This window comes from Clupea harengus, chromosome 15 (genome assembly GCF_900700415.2).
Source record: "Clupea harengus chromosome 15, Ch_v2.0.2, whole genome shotgun sequence".
NCBI lineage: Eukaryota > Metazoa > Chordata > Actinopteri > Clupeiformes > Clupeidae > Clupea > Clupea harengus.
In genome coordinates this window covers 18614689-18632384 of record NC_045166.1, presented here as the reverse complement: position 1 = coordinate 18632384, position 17696 = coordinate 18614689, and the positions used below count along the sequence as shown (strand labels likewise).

Here is a 17696-nt window from a genome sequence, read left to right as displayed (position 1 = left end):
AATTTCTCCTACAGTAGTACCACCATAACAAGTGCTCAAACCATTTTGCAAATGGTGTTCTGTTAAAGATTAGTGGTAGTGTGTTTTTTTTTTTTTTTTTTAAATGGGTATTTTTAAATCTGCAGTTAGAGGTCTTTGGATCACAAGACCTGAATGTTTAGGTCCTGTGTTTTAAAACGTTTTGACTTCTGGTTTAGTTAGGTCTTCCTGTTTACTCATTTTCATGTGAAGTAGGGACAAGGTAGTCTGGATAACAGACCAGAAGTTAGAGGCAGACTTTAGTTTTGTGCAGAATAATTTAATCAGCAATTTGATCACACTCTGGTTTTTTTTTTTTTTGTTCAACACTGACCCAAGGAAGTAATGTGACTCCTTGATTGTAGGTAGAGAAACATGAGGTTGTCTGGTTGACAACTTTATAGATTACACAATACATTAAACATTGTAGTATTTTAGAAATGGGTCTGGTCAAGTGCTTGACCGTAAAGTCCAACCATTAGCTTAATATCCTCTGTTCATCTTGTCTTGATCTATTATTGTTTGGTGTAAACTCTGTTTGGCAGTGGCGGTTCTAGACAATTTTTACTAAGGGGGGGGGGGGCAAGGAGGGGCCAGTGTTTAACCAGAGGGGCACATAAAAAATCGCAACAAATTATTTTTAAAGATTATAAACTTTATTTTACTTTAAAAACATATAAACATTTATATTTGTACAACAGTCAGTGCAGGTGCAAGAGAGGTAGGGCCATAAAAAATGAAAAATGAAAAATACAGTACAGGGTGCAAAAACAGGGCGTCAATTCAATAAACAAAATATAGATAAATAAAAATAGACACACTACAGCAACAGGATACGGCTGTGCTGTCTGGCAAAAAGGTCCACAAATAAATCAAGATCCAGAGCCTTGGCCCTTCTGGACTCTATGCTCAGGACACTGAGTCTCTCATCAGTAGTGGTGGCCCGCAGGAAGGTTTTTTTATCAGTTTCAGTGTGGATAAACTGCGTTCACAAGAGGCTGAGCTTACAGAAAGGGTTACAGCAATCTTGCACAGTCTAATGAGCTCAAACCTTTTAACTTCACCACTCTGTACCTTTCTGTCCAAAACTCTCATAAATTGATGGAGCGCATGCCCTAAATCATCAATGTCTGAATTATACAAACGGCCAAATGAAAAAACATTGCTCTCCTTTAAAAAGGCATCACTCTGGGGGCGGAGAGACTATGCTTCTCATGAGCTCACAGTTGGTATTGGAGAAACGTCTGTCCAACTCATTGAGCATGCTGTCAATTACAGGATAGAAAAATTACTTGACATATCTTTGTCACGTTCTACCTCCCTCTGACCAGCAGTGCTTAGTGTGCAGTAGCCACTGAGTCTAGAGCTAAATCGTTTGGCTTACCTTACCGACTTTTGCAACAGGAGAAATCGCAGCTCCTCTCTCCAATAGTAGTTGCTGAGCTCTCATTCACAGACACGCGCCACACCTGGCTGGCAGTCTACAGTGTTTGGGTGCGCCGCTTTAATGTACCCGTGTAGAACTTTGCGTCACATTAGTTCCGCTTTTGGCGCTCAGGTGTAAAATCATAATAAATTCTTAATTTTTGTATTTGGTCAGTACGGGGTGGCCACAGGGGTGGCCAGGGACATGTCTACGGAGGCACGGGCCACCCCATGCCTCCGTGTAGAACCGCCACTGCTTTTTGGCATCTTCAAAATTTGGATTCAGTTCCAGAACCTTCTTGAAGTCTCTTCATCACAGGAGGAGCAATTACCCTCCATGTGGGGTCATGACTTAGGGCCATCATTACAGTGCATTGAGTAGGTTTAAGGGTGGGTGGGGATGCTTTAGTTCATGCACTTCAAAGCCAAATCCAATGAAGATAATCAATTCACTCAAAACCAGAGGAGGAGCTTTTGTTTTTTGGTGAATAGTTCGGATTGGGCTTCCCTTCCAAGACTGTATTTTGTTGTGTATACGACCTCATTGCAAACACTTCCTGGCAGGAAGATAAGGTCTGTAATGGAAGGGTACAGATTGACACTCGCCTCGTTTAATGGCAATTGGGAGGAAAATGGACACATTTAGGTTTCTTGGCTCTCTGAAATGACCACTGTGCATTCTCCAATTAGGGTGCGGCAAAAACATAAAATTTCCTCCGGACCTCATATCAGCACGAACTGAAAATGAAAGCAGACATCTCCCGCATTCTAAAAAGATGTTGCTATTGTGTTGAAAGGCTGGTAGATGAGATATTTTATTAGCCCTGAGAACAACAAAGTGCTTTCAGCGGTAAAATGTGTTTCGACCGCAGCAGCTAGCCAGCGAGGAAACAAGAAAAAAAAAAAGAAACTTCATTTATTTCAGCTCTTTTTTCTCAATAAATCATTAATCATCTTCAGCCTCAACATCCTGAAGGCTGGAAGCGTCTGTATCGTCCCCCCCACTGCTTTCACTGTTTTTGAAGGAGATCCCACCGAGGAACGGGTACAGGCTCGGAGCATACAGCTCTCGGATGTGCATGTAGGGGCTGTCCTGAGGCTTCTCGGCTTCCGCACATTGGTTGGCGTCCAAGGCCTTGTTCCTCTGGTAATACTTTGGAGAACTTGTTGAAGATGATGCTGATGGGTAGGGCGACCACGAGCAGTCCACAGATGATACAGAGTGTGGTGACCACCTTGCCGGCCGTCGTAACAGGACACGTATCGCCGTAGCCAACGGTGGTCATGGTGATGGTGGCCCAACACCAACCGACAGGGATGGTGCTGAGGTCGGAGTCGGCATTCTCCTTCTCGGCCGAGTAGATGAGCACAGAAAAAATGGAGATGCCAACGGAGAGGAAGAGTATGAGGAGGCCCACCTCCTCGTAGCTGTGGCGCATGGTAGCACCAAGGGCACGGAGCCTGACCAAATGCCGTGCAAGCTTGAGGATCCGGAAGATGTGCATCAACCGCAGGACATGCACCACCTTTCTGACGTTCTCCAGGTTCTCGCTCTCCTCCTCGCTGCCTTCCTCGTCAATCGTCTCGAAGGCCAGAGTTAAGTAGAACGGCAGGATAGACGCAAAGTCGATTATGTTCAGGGGTTTCGCCAGGAACTTTCGACGGGAGGGCGCCACAACCAGACGCACACTGTACTCGGCTGAGAAACAGATGATGCAGATCACCTCCAGGATAGCCAAGACTGGGTCCTCAATGGGCCGGTCGTTGGCATCCACACGCTGGAACTCGGGCATGCTGTGTACATCCATCTACAGAAATAAGGAGGATTTAAGTGCACCAGGATCTTTCTTTTTAACAGCAACATGTCTGGGCTGTCAAATTAATTATTTTCATAAATGCTTCCAAAGTCATCTTAGGAAAGATATTTTCAAGAAATGCAGACGCCAATGATCAATGCATTTGAATGAAAATACATTATGTTAAAAGTAGTTCTTTTAACGCCATTAATATTATTATTAGGTCACAGACAATATCATATGAAAGGTATTCATTTCAAGGCTAGTGGAAATACACACGCGATTTTGAGCTGCAAGAGCACGAGCTGTCAAAACTGCCTTTAGTAATTAAATAGGCTACCAAACACATTTACGAGGAAATACTTTTTGGAAACAGGAAATTATTTCATAACGAATTGTAAACTAACTATGACATAATCGAGCAACATTGTTTTGCAACAACTTCTTAAGCAACTACATTGCAGGGCAATTAGAATGATAGAAATTGCAGCTATCGAATAGCAAAGGCGAAAAACACGCCCATAATAACAAAAACAGTTTAGCAACAGTTGAAAAATAGTGTTTTAGATGCCAACAAAATGTTTCCCGTATTGCTGACTTCTCATTTAATTTTGTCCATGTTCCGGAGGTCCGTGCAGATGTATTGCGGTGAACAGTGCCGCCGCTCCCACAACGCGCACTACGCTCTGTGCGTAGGGCACCAACTCCTGTGGGGGCACCAAAAAATAGGCAACTGAAAAATCATCATAGTTATAATAATTATAATGCCGATATTATTTCATTTAGAAATATTAGGCACCGTTTAGGCATGTATATCACAAAACAGGCAGAACAAGAGATATATTTAATTGCTTAAAAAAGTTACGCTGGTGCCCCCCCCCCCCCAAAACAAATACACACTCAACTTCCCAAGCTGTGGGTGCCATAGACATGGTGCCCTTTCCTATCTCAGTGGCCTGACGAACTTTGACAGTAGGCTAGGTCAACTTTTCGCAAATGGCCTCAAAAAGACAACAGGAGTCAGGGGCAGACAAAAGAAAGAGAAAGAAACTGCGAGATGATGCCCGTGCATCACTTCCAGGTAAGTCCATGCAGGGGCGGCCCTAGCACATTTGGCGCTCTAGGCGAGCTTCACTACTGGCGCCCCCCCCCCCCCCCCCCCCCAAATAAAAAATATGTTTTTCCCCCACGAAAACGGAATTGCAACTTTCAAACGCTATTTTGCCCTGTGACTGCATTTCTTTCACACAAACACAACAACGATCGCGACGATGAACAAACATTAATTCAAGAACAAATCACTGAGAAAATGTCACCCCTGTGCTGGACTACGCTCCGGCCACGCCCCCTGTTCAACTGTTTATGGACACACACACACCACCACGTCATCTTCCAAATCGCCTGCAAATAATGTTTTCTTAGTCTTCTAAAAGTGAATCTAAAATGATATAACAAAAGTATGTATAATCATAATTTGTTAAATGTAGCTATTATGTAGTTATTAAGCATTTTGGTGTATTTGGACAGTCTGACATTTTTTTATTCCAAGATGCATAGCTCTTGATTAGTTGAATCATGTCTAATTAAACTGGCTAGCTCGCTCCACCTAAACTAAAGCTGTCCAAATGTGAATACTTTTTATGACACAAAATGACGCAAATTGCGGTACAGCTGAACTTGAACTGATGTTTCGACTGAATGGCAATAACAAGGAACGTCACAAGTCACTGGCTAGCTAGCGTTAGCTAACTGGCAAGATTACATATTCAATCCATACAATAGTTGACAATACAACACTTGGATTTTTACCAGTATTCCTCACTTGTTGACAAGTTGCCGTGTTTGGCTTCCTTAATGGGTGTGCTATGCAACGAGTAAGATATGTGTAGTGTTGTTGCACTGGCTATTGGCTTTATATGTGCGCCCCTATTTTAGTCTTTTTTTGTATAATGTAGAATAAATGGACATATCATTTTTTATATACCCGCCTCTGTAAAATCCTTAAAGAACTATGTGACAGGGAGTAGGAAAACTTTCAATGATAAGGTACATCTTTTCTTCTTAACTCCACTAAAGTGCCAGGGGCAATTCACGCATTGTGAACGTTTTCTTATCTGGAATTCGTTCTAGGCTAGAACAGGATTTAAGGATGTACCTTTCTCCTTGGCACGTTTCTCTTCTTCTTCCTTTCTTTTCTTCTTAAATTGCGCCCCGGATGGCTTTTGACTCTAACCAAACGCCTCACTGTGCTAGCATGTTCTGACAACACCAAGGACGTACGTACCCCTTCCGTTTTCGATTTTTGGCTCATTTTACCCTAATGTTAGATTTTTTTTAAGTCAAAATATTGGTTGGAGATATAAAAGGGGGCGCAAAAAAAAAACACAATGCTTGTTTTTTTTTTTTTTTTTTTTTTTTGCTGGGCGCAGTTTTTTGCGCCCCCCTCTGAGTGGCGCCCTAGGCGACCGCCTATACCGCCTATAGGAAAAACCGCCCCTGAGTCCATGTGTAATTATTGTTAAATACGGGAAATGTGCTGCTAATTTAATGGTTAGCCTATGCATACACCTCGAACTAGCTGACGTTATTGCTAATGTTAGCACACTCAAATATGGTATAACTTAGGTGCAAGTAGGGTTGCCAACCGTCCCGAATTGTCCGGGACATCCCGAAATATTATGGGTGATTTTGATTTGTCCCGTCAGGGACAGCTCCAGTCCCGTATTCCAATCACAGCCTTTTTTATTTGTATCCGTGAAAAGAGAAAAATATAACAGTTAAGTGTAATCTGTGCCCTGGAGACAAGCGCCTCTCAACTGCACTTGACTCCACAAGCATTTGTTACGCCAACACGAACAGGTGAAACTCATCATGCCTCGACTGAAGGACAGACTTCCCCAACTCAAATAGAGTATCTTATATCACGATTAAATTGGAAGCTTGCACATTGACTACTGGTTGTTTTTATATTTCATATCAGCATTCTTTACACATAATGAACTGTTGTTAATATGTGTGAATATGAACTCATGAATATGAACTTGTTCATACGAAGTGTCACAGGCACCAATTATAATTGTAGAAGTTAAATCGAGGAGACTATAACATTAGCTAGATAACTAGCTATCATTTCAAGCAAACGGAAATCTTCCATTTAAATCGTTTGTTATTAAAAGGTTCCTTAGCTAGCTAACCATAGCCTTAGCTAGATAACCATAGCAACCAGGAATCACAACTTTAGCTGCAAAGTTATGGATCTGACAAGAGGTAAATAGCGCCCCCCCTTGACCCATCTAAAACAATGTTAAAACTGTGGCCAGGCAGTGAACTGCAACCAGTCTGAGTTACATAGGACGTTGAGGCCCTGTTCGAAATGGGTTAAAATGCTATCTACGAATGATGTTCTGACTCTGATTCTGATCGGAGCGCGGGCCAAAAAAAATCGAGCGTGGGCCCCAAATTGGGCAGCCTTGGTCTAATGCTATTTCAAGAAAACAACATGAAATTTGAGAGAAACTTGTAATAATTGCCATGACTATTACTATGAACAATACATCCAAGCAAGTACAGTAGTGGTTTGCCAAAATTACACTGAAATGAATAGGTTTATGGTATGGCTAATGAAACCTTGCGATTTCCATTATTGTTGGTCAGCTGTTGGCGTGCGCGCACACCTGGAAGAAAGTTTTTTTCTCGGGGGGGGGGGGGGGGCATCATAAAGGAGTTATGCTTAGGGCACCAAAATGGCTAGCAGCGGCACTGGCGGTGAAACTGTTGCAGCCATTTAGTCCACCATCAAACCGCGAACCGCACACCGAGCCAGCACGCAGATCTGGACAGCCGAAGACCTTCCTCATGTTCCTCTGTCCCTTCACCGGACTTCGCTTCGGGCTCAGAGTGGGCGGAACAATCACAACCAGCCCATGGTTATCTGAATAGGAAAATGTATGTAAAGAAGTAAAAAACTTCCACTCCCACAAAATACGAACACATAGCCTAACTATAATAACGTCTCACTTTACCTGATAAACACATGTTTTTAATTGGAGATATGAATACTCTCTTTGGCCGATAATAACAGGAAGTTTTGCAGGCGCAATTACGCAGATATTGGAATCATCTGTGCGTGGCGTTAAGGTTTACGCCCAGCAATTCAATTACGTTAGTGCTGCTGCAGTCATAAATGCCTTTAAATCTTAGTTTTCTATCACCTCATCAGAGGCGCACGGTTTTTCTGAATATCACAGGATGAGCCCGCTCCTTTGTTTTCAGGACGTTTTTTTTTTTTGTAGATTTATTCATGAACGTTTGTAATTATTAGTCTACCACATGTATTCTGCTGTTGCCTCTTTCTTTCATGTCTTGCCGACTTCATTGTACATTTTAAACCTTTTCCAGGGTGTTAATCTTGACCATAAGCACGGCTACGCAAATAGTGGCCTACCAAGGTAAGTGTTTAACTTTTAAAGTGCCCTCGTTTTTGCCCCACTTTCTTTAACCTGTTACCACTTTCCTCATCAAACACATGCCGTGAGCTCTGTGTGCCTTGGAAATGTGTTGCGAGTGAGTGTGGACGGATCAATTTTGGCGGGGAAATCTGCTCGAGTGGATGCTCTCAGTGAGTTGAGACCCAACATTGTTAAAAACCATTTGGTTAATTCTTCTTAACAGTATTAAAAATATATTTTCAGATGGCAGTGATGTTATCCCAATCACCCCTTTCCTGGCTACTCAGTGTGGATACAGCATGACCTCAGATCCTTGGGGCAATACCCTGCTTTATGCTTCTCTCCAGCATTGTTATGTCCAATCCAGGGTATGGAAATGTGCCTGAAGTGGCTTTGCTTGCCAGCTGTAGAAAATTAACTTTAGTTAAAACTCTCCTTTCTCTCCTTTGTACGTGGCTTTGGATAGAAGTGTCTGCTAAATGACTAATTGTAAATGTAAAACCCATTGAGTAAAAAATGCATTTCAAAATGTTGCTTGTCATGGTGTGGAGCTTTGATGTGATGTGATGTTTTGACCCTAATGTTAAGGGGGATGGGACGTTTGACACACATCTACAGCTCACAACATATGGACAAGACTCGGGTAGAGTCCACACTGTGTCCCAGTCATGCAGCTACTCACAGCTGGCCTTTCGTGAAATTCTCTGCACCAACAACTATATGGAGGTCAGGTGTTTTCAGCTGGCCCTCAAGCATTAAAATGCATAATATTTCAGTGTCTCATTTCTAGTGTTGTGTATTTACATTGTGACTTCCTGGACTCTCCATTAGGTCTCTGTGGAGCATGGCCTTCCAACCTCTGAGCAATTGAAACAGATGATCTCCAGTGTAAAAGATGTCACCTCGTCTGAATCAGTCCCTGAGGTATGAAGTCAATTAATCATGCAGTTAATGTTAACATTTGTGCTTCTGTTTTATCAGTAATGTTAGAACAGTACTGTTTGAGTCTCTTGCATGTTTGTTCTCTATAATAGGGAATAAAGGTGCCCAGACTCGAGAAGGTGGTGACCTACACACCTGCAGAGAAGGCTTTCACTCCAATGGAACTCCACAGGCTAGGCTATGGACTCTATACTTATCCAGCTCGCCTGCTGATAAGAAGCCCATACGACACAACAGCAACGTATTCCCAAGATGTAAACCAAACATATCTTTTTTTTTTTTTTTTTTTTGTGTCTCCCTACTTCTCTCCTGTCTGTTTGCATTTCTTTTTCCCTGACAACTTTGAAAAGCCTTCAGATGGTGACGAGTCTGTTCACATACACATTATTTAAAAACAGAATAAGGCTACATGCCAGTCTTTCATCCACCCTCATCCATGACAGCCTGGCATGCATAACATCCACACTACTCCTAACAGAGCAGTGAAGTGCTAGTCTTGCCACTCTGTTCTGTGCAAGCTGAAGTTTACTGAGTTCTTGCTTTGATGCACTAGACCAAATAACAGGACAGTAGTCCAGATTTGACAGAACTAGAGATTGTGTGACTAGTCTAATTGTGTTAGTTAGCAGATGAGCACTCCTTCTGATGGCATAGATACCATTAATCATTCTCACCACTGTATTATTAATCTGAGTGGACCATGACAGTGTTTCGTCAATAGTGACACCCAACAGTTTGACTTCTTTAACCTGTTCCATAGCAGCACCCTTTAAAGAGAGGCTTAATTTCTTATCTGTCCTGAGAGCATATTTAGAACCTATTACCATGCATTTAGTTTTTAAGACATTCAACTTCAGCTTATTTTCCATGATCCATTCAGAAACCAGCTTTAACTCTAGTTGAAGCACCTCATTAACATGTTCAATGCTCTCTGACGATACATACATAGTCGTGTCATCCGCATAAATCCCCATTCCTGCATTTTTTTTTTAATACATATGGCATGTCATTTACAAAAATAGAATAGAGAAGGGGGCAAGGCAGCTTCCCTGAGGAACTCCACACTGAAGTGTCTCAATATTTGAATGGGAGCCATTGAACATAACACATTGTTGCCTGTTCACTAAATAGCCCTTCAATAAATCAATAGCGGAATCTTTGAATCCATACGCTGATAGTTTCAAGTGTAGTAGCTCATGATCTATGATGTCAAAGGCTGCACTGAAATCCAAGAGCACCACCCCAACAACTGACTTCATGTCAATCTGTTTGAACCACTCGTCACTAAGACATGTCAGTGCAGTGCTTGTAGAGTAACCTGCTTTGTATGCATGCTGTATATCTGAGTTAATGTTGTTTTCTGCAAGATATTGCTGGATCTGCTTAAATATAATTCCCTCAAAGTTTACTCAAGACAGGTAAAATGCTGATAGGCCTACTGTTTGAACCTGTAAATGGCTCCCTACTGTTTTTTGACAGAGGAGTAACCTTTGCGATTTTCCACAAATCAGGATAAGCACATTCCTTAAAACATAAATATGAAAATAAAAATAAAATAAAAATGAAAATATATGGCCTACAGGCTTAGCAATTGATTTAGCTGATAACTGAAGCAGTCTGCCGTCAATATTATCAAACCCACAAGGTTTATCACACTTAATTGTGTGAAGTATCTTAACCATACTGCCCAAAAGGTAGAGATCCCACCAGCCACACACACGCTGGACATCAACTGTGGCCCCCCAACAAGATCTGAGGTGAGGAAGGCCATCCAGAATTGCGACGTGGCAAAGCAGCAGGGCCAGATGACATCCCATCAGAGGCTCTACAAGCAGATCTCGACACCTCAACCACCATGCTCCACCAGCTAATAAAGACCATATGGTTGGAAGAAGGAAACATACCAACAGACTGGAAGGACGGGCTCATTGCTGTCATACCAAAGAAAGGAAACCTCAGGGATTGCAACAGCTACCGAGGGATCATGTTGCTATCAACACCAGGCAAAGTGTTCAGCCGCATCATCTTGGAGAGACTTCGTAAGGGGGTTGATGATGAACTGAGAGAAAACCAAGCTGGTTTCAGGAACAAAAGATCGTGCACCGACCAAATTGCTAGCCTCAGGATCATCATTGAGCAGTCTATAGAATGGCGAACACCTGTTCATGTCAATTTCATAGACTTTGCAAAGGCATTTGACAGTGTAGACCGTGAAATGCTATGGAAACTCATGGCACACTATGGAATCCCCACAAAGTATACCAACATCATCAAGAACATGTACTGGGACATGCAATGCAACGTACTCTTCCAGGGATGCGCACAAGAAAAATTCAAAGTACTCACTGGCGTGAAACAGGGCTGCCTGCTTTCCCCTTTCCTCTTCCTTCTGTGCATTGACTGGATCATGGTACAATCAACCCACAATAAAAAGACTGGCATCCAGTGGAGTCTAACAGAACATCTGGAGGACCTCGACTTTGCGGATGACATCGCACTACTCTCCCATAGCCACCAACAGATGCAGGACAAATCCGAACTGCTAGAAAAAACAGCAGCTGGACTTGGACTCAAAATAAATGGTCCAAAAACCAAAGTAATGCGGATAAACACCAAGAACACGGACCCAATAACCATCGGGGACCAGACGCTGGAAGATGTCGACAAATTCACCTACCTGGGAAGTGTGATAGCTGTTGATGGTGGGACAGAGGATGACGTGAAGACAAGAATTGGGAAAGCAAGAACAGCATTTAACATCTTAAACAAAATTTGGAAAAGTAAAAACATCTCCCTCAAGACGAAGCTTCAAATCTTCAACTCCAACATCAAAACCGTGCTGCTCTATGGCTCCGAAACCTGGAGAACTACCACCAACATCACAAACAAACTACAAACCTTCATAAACCACTGTCTAAGACGCATCCTTGGAGTCTTTTGGCCAAACACAATAAGCAACATCAACCTATGGGAATGCACAAAACAAGAAACAGTAGATATACAGCTGTTAAGGAGAAAATGGAGCTGGATTGGACACACACTACGAAGAAACACAACAGCAATAACAAAACAGGCACTGACATGGAACCCACAAGGCAAACGGGGTAGAGGACGACCCAAAAACACCTGGAGAAGGAGCACAGAGCAGGAATTCAAGAAGAAGGGGCTGACGTGGAAACAGCTGGAGAGGATGGCTCAGGACAGACGAGGGTGGAAACAATTCATCAATGGCCTATGTTCCGAGAGGAATACAAAGGCTTAACTAACTAACTAACTAACTATCTTAACCATAAAATCAGCACCGATTGGCTTGAAATCAAACACACAATCCTTACCACACATAATATGATTTTGTATTGTAGCTTTGGACAGCCCACCACTCACAGGCAGCATTTGATTTCTTAGTGTGTTCACTTTACTGAGAAAGTAATTATTGAAGTAGTTTGCTATATCAGATGGTTTAGTAATGAATTCTCCATTCAGTTCAATAAATGAAGGTGTTTTGGCCATTTTACTTCTGCCCATATCATCATTAGGTACTCTCAAAGTTTTTTACTGTCTCCATGGCACTCCTCAAATTTAAAATGATAGTAATATTTTTTCTTGTCTATTTAATTTAGTTATTTTATTTCTTAGTGAGCGGTAAGCTTGCCAATCTGCTACATTACCTGACATGATGGCAGATATTTTCAGTAGGCCAGGGAGTAGGTCAGGTATCAAGATGTACCTGCTACATTCAACCCTATCAGTTTAAATGTTGAGGTTCAATGTCCTTTCAGAAACCCAAAGCCTTGTATTTTGTTGCCTTTACCTTGCAGATCTGGCATCTGTAACTGGCTCATGTGATCAGATGAATGTCTACATCACTGTTCAGTATGGAATCCAAGGCCATAACTTTGAGACGGTGGTTGGTGGCAGTCTGCTGACCGCTGAGCTGGCCCAACAGTACAGCTTCAATGAGAATGGAACCCATTTCACTTTAACGCTTCCCTTTGGGTCTCCTGACATCGCCATTGAGGTACAGTAAATCCTGATGCAGTGAAGGGGACGGTCTTGGGGGAACATTCATTTCTTCACATTTTGGCAATTTTAGACATGTGTTGTGTCCAGCTTTTCATTGTTTCTAAAAACGTCAAACATGGAGAGGTAGTTGGCTGCCACACACACTGGATTTACTTTTAATCAAATTTTAACTGGCCTAAATTATATAAATTCTTGGCCAAGAATTGCTCCCGATGAACAGCAGGGGTCTGTAGAACCGTGTCATTTTCTAAATGCTATAACTAGCTTAATGTAAAAGGTCCCTGGTACATGAAGGAGAATGTGTATGATCTGGAAGCATGTGTATGCTGAGCTCTAAGTCAGTGGAAATCAGTGTGAGGCTGAGCTTATGATCCTCATGGTGGGACTGTCTGGTTTTGGCCTACTACACACGTGTCTCTGGGCTGGTCCTCCTTTTCTAGTAAATTGAATCAGGACTGTCTACCATTTAGGTTGACAATTATGCACTTCAAATCTTTGGTGTGATCCCATGTTTCAGGCGGTCCACTCTTCGAATGTGAAGGGCAGACTTGATGTGGCTCTGCAAAACCCAGAGAGGACCTCGATCATCACCTATTTCTCCCTGGCCTGTTCCTTCATCATCTCAATCCTTGGTCTGTTTGATTTATTTATTTTAAATGTCTTGTAAGTCACAGAAGATAAAATGCCAGACTCAATCTAATTCATGACCCCACAGGTAGAAACCAAGAGCTGTATTTAGATGGCAGTTGTATGGCATAAATTCATTCATGTTATGTGACGTCTTAAATTAACTGTTTGCTTGCATTCACTCTGGTTCATTTAGAAGAAACTGGAAATCAATGTGTGAATGAAGCCTGCTAGTGACCGCAGTGACCTACTTTGAAAATAGATTTTGCAGGGGGCAACACCATATCACTGGCCTTAAATTGAAACCTGCTGGTTACAACTGTCCTGTGAGGTGCTCTCCTTCCAGTGCCTCACTAGTTGTTTTTATATCCTTTTATGTGTGTGTGTGTGTGTGTGTGTGTGTGTGTGTGTGTGTGTGTGTGTGTGTGTGTGTGTGTATATATATTATGATCATTTATTATTTTTATTTTTCCAATATTCCTCTGCAGATTGCAGTCCAAATGGGACCATTGGGGCACTTGCTGTTAAACTTGATACTGTGCCCAGCCTCAACCCTGGACAGCTGAGTCTGAACGATCCCTCATGTGGGCCTTCCTTCAGTGATGATCGCTTTGCTTTTTTCTACTTCCGTGTAGACACTTGTGGGACCACTAGAGCGGTACATTGGCTCCCAGTGTGGATGTAGTCACTAAAATTATTATTTTAATTTTTTTACCACATTGATTTATTTTTTTCTTTTGTAGTTTAAAGATGATGTGATGGTGTATGAGAACATGGCCTCCTTGAAAAATGATCAAAATATCAAGACTCAATCGACAACCAACGAGGAGCCGAAATATCAGTAAGAATTCTCTTCAGTTACTGTTTTTCCTGCATGTGTCTACTAAACCTTCAACAGCAAATCTCATTTCACTTAATGAGGTGACTTACTACCGCAGCCCTGTTACAGATTTGTGTTCTCCTGCATCTACTCTGTGAATGCCACTAAAGCTTATTCCACCATGCCGCAATCCACTGCACCAGTGGCCGAGGCCGGAGTGGGAGCTTTCACAGTTCAAATGAGTCTTGCTCAAGGTAAGGTGTGGTTGGGTGTTTTTTTTTGGGGGGGGGGGGTCCAGTCAATCCTTTTGTCCTTTCCAAGTAATTTTGCGTGGTCCTCTACCTCAGATGGGACGTACACTCAGTTCTACTCTGATTGGGACTACCCTGTGGTGACGTACCTCAGGCAGCCCCTCTTCTTTGAGGTGGCGCTGACTACGTTGGGCGAGTGGTGTGTGAATGGTGTGTGTGTGGTCTTGTGTCCAATGTATTTATTTTTGTTTTGTCTTAGCTGTCCAAATCCTGAGGACCCAGACCAGACGGTCTTCCAGCCGGAGACGCCTAATGACGGGGTGCTGTTCCCTTCTCTCTCCAAAAGGTTCCAGGTCAAGATGTTCTCCTTCGCTGAGGATGCCCCTGTAGGCCAGGTCATTTGAGCATTTTTCATTTTTTTATGTATTGTATGTATTGTGTTGCTTATGTGTGTGCTTGGGGGTGTCTGCCATTCAGCCAGTAGTCATTACTGCAGAATGGATAGAGTAATGACCTAATGTCTCTGCCCATTTTAGGTGGTTTTCCATTGTGATGTGGTCATTTGTGACCCCCACAGCCCCTTGAATGGATTGTGCCATGGACAGTGTGCTAAACAGCAGATGGGCAGAAAGCATGTGAAAAGAGGTAATGTTGAGCAATGCAAAATGATGGCATGAACTGTTTGTTTTTTCTGTCCTCATTGGAAATTATAATTATTGCTTGTTTTCCTTGTCTTCAAGGTCCCAGGACGGTTTCTGAACTGCACGTGGAACATGTTTCATCTGGATTTATCTTCCTGTTATGAAATTAAAGTTTAATAATTTCCCCTAACACTGAATCGTACTTTTAATTTTAAAATGTTGTGACTTTCCTGTTTTTCGAGTGTATCCATATGTTTACTTGCATTACCTGATATTTAATCCTTGTGTTTAGTTCAGGGGGGTATTCGTCGTAGCTCGCTAAGCGGTTTAGCAAGCTAATTTTCAGGCTAAGATAAAAAACGCCCCTCTTTTTGGTTTGTGGAAGCAACTTTTGATAAATCACCATAGTAACATATCAATTAGCACTAACCTGCTCCAGCGCAGGCTAACTTAAGTGTAGCTGGATAAGCTTGCCACACCCCCGGAAAAAGGAGGGATCCCGTTGACCAAGGACTGATATTAGATATCTAGTTAGATTAGCGTATGGAGAGTTCTTTGCGATCGCCAAGATCCATTATTCCATAATTAGTTCTTGTATGAGCGCAACCGATTCAGCCGACAAGGAATAATTAATTTACAAAACCTTCTCGAGTCATTTATTGCAAACACCAGTCGAACATTGACGGTCTTGCGCTGTTTTTGCAAGTGGTACATTTTTGTAGTGTCGGTGATGCGGAGAACAAAGCACTCATAATTATATGAGTGTTATTAGTACACCATAGCATATCATTATTGTAGAAAATGATTTAAGATGGACTCATGATAAGAATAGAGAGAAATACAGACAATTTATTTTCACTGCTTCAATTTATTGCATTTGTTATTAATACATTTAGTCATTTAACAGACGCTTTTATTCAAAGCGACTTCCAAGGAAATGTAAAACTACATCGAGGAAGGAGGAGAGGAGATTCGAACTAGCAACCTTGCAGTTCCAAACCGGTAGAGGAATCCTCTGTACGAGTTGACACTTGCTGTCAGGTTTTCATACATATATATCACCCTATAAACATCCCAACACACCTTGCTCTCACAGCGGTGGCGGTGTTGAACTTTGCCATGATTATGGTCTTGTATTCTTCATAAGCGTTCATGTTCATCTCCTGCTCGCCAGCGGAGAAAAAAAGAGCCCTTTTCTTTGAGTTTAGAACCATTATACCGTTAGAAAATCATTGTTTTGGTGATCGACCTTTCCTGCCTTTTGAAGTAGGACGTGCACGCGCAAATGCCATGATAAGTTTAGCCTGGTTGAAATTAACCACATGATTTGGATGCGGATCAGCCGTTAACGAACCGATATTTGCTGTTCTCAATCAGCTCCCTAATCTTAACGGGCTAAAAGTCCAATTGATTAACTTAGCTTCAACCCTACGACGAATGGGCCCCTGGTGACCTAGTTTTTTTTCCCTGGTCATAAACCCCATGAAAATGTAAGGCCAGTCTTTTGTTTGTTGACTAGCTTGCTAGCTTTAGGGACAATACTCTACCGTGCCCTTAAACTTGCTTTCCTGGTTGTTGAGACACCAGTATGACCTGACCATGACGTGAAACAGAAGAAGGAGCATGTTTGCAAATTCTTTAGCACATCCCATAATGCCTTCCAATGTGATTCAGTTGTTTATAAAGTGTCATTGCACACACATGGGCAACTTAAATAATTGTTACTTAGTAAATGGGTTTAATAGGATGATTACCTCTAGGTTGTATACCTAAACAGAGAGGGGTATAGAATTATGTGAATACACAAACATTCACCAAGAGAATGACCCCAAGTAAAGGATTTCCTTTCTTTACAACTTTATGTAAAGGTTATTTTGTGGTGAAGTGTTCAAACCTCATTTGAGATCTTCTCTGAACCTTTTGGCTGAGGTAAACCTTTTTTTAAATTCTAGAACAAATAAATTCTAAAAGATTCATTCGACAAGTTTTAATGACATTTGACACGAGGCACAAGATGGAGGGTGTGTGCGCAGCACTACCACAAATCCTATGGTCTTCATAACCCAGGGCACTGCATTTCTGCTTTGACATCGTGAGAGAAAAAATGGCTCTACCTTCTGGAGAAAGAGTGAAACTTAATCTAAGTGTGAACACATGAAGTAATGGAGCGCAATGGCTCAAAACAATTGAAAGACAATTTGGTCATATTATAGTACTGTGAAATGAATGACAATTTCACACCCAAGCAATACTTTCATGAACTATTAACAGGATTATGAATATAGGTTCTTACAAAAAAATTATTACTTAAATAACTTAAGCAGAAAAAAGACTAAGAGTAAACAATGTTATTAAACAATTAGTTCAGACCAAATGTGAGACTTGTGAAGAGTATGTTTTACGAGTGCATGGTATTAATGGCCAGAGCTGGAATCTACAGCTAAATTTAGCCAGTTATGTCAGCTGTGTCATGAGTAAACACATCAACTACTTTGAACAGATTCAGGTGTGTTCAAGCTTTCAAGAGTATATAAGTCATAGAATGCTACTGGCTACTGAGCACAACAGCTGGACCTTATTAGAATCCAACTTGTATAAAAACAATTAGCCGCCAGGAGAAATCTCCATGACCTCAGCCCACCTGACAGTGATGACACACTGATGAGCACTTGCTATTGTCAATTGTACTCCCCTGTGTGCATCCC

General features: G+C 41.9%; 2 protein-coding genes across 2 annotated transcripts; one reads left to right on the top strand and one right to left on the bottom strand.

The window, feature by feature from the left end:
* Positions 1 to 1618: 1618 nt before the first annotated feature.
* On the bottom strand, positions 1619 to 3236 carry LOC122133514 (potassium voltage-gated channel subfamily S member 3-like). The gene has a single exon (XM_042709879.1). It carries the CDS (start codon positions 3234 to 3236, stop codon positions 2454 to 2456), a length of 783 nt encoding a protein of 260 aa, XP_042565813.1. The 3' UTR covers positions 1619 to 2453.
* Positions 3237 to 7094: 3858 nt separating this feature from the next.
* On the top strand, positions 7095 to 15181 carry LOC105907249. Its single transcript, XM_031581221.1, has 16 exons — positions 7095 to 7165; positions 7709 to 7857; positions 7931 to 8055; positions 8276 to 8413; positions 8519 to 8611; positions 8722 to 8883; positions 10324 to 10386; positions 10497 to 11541; positions 12448 to 12647; positions 13170 to 13284; positions 13768 to 13937; positions 14023 to 14120; positions 14229 to 14353; positions 14447 to 14745; positions 14887 to 14995; positions 15091 to 15181. The coding sequence occupies exons 1-16, from the start codon at positions 7095 to 7097 to the stop codon at positions 15153 to 15155; spliced, it is 3027 nt and encodes a 1008-aa protein (XP_031437081.1). The 3' UTR covers positions 15156 to 15181.
* The last annotated feature ends 2515 nt before the right edge of the window (positions 15182 to 17696 follow it).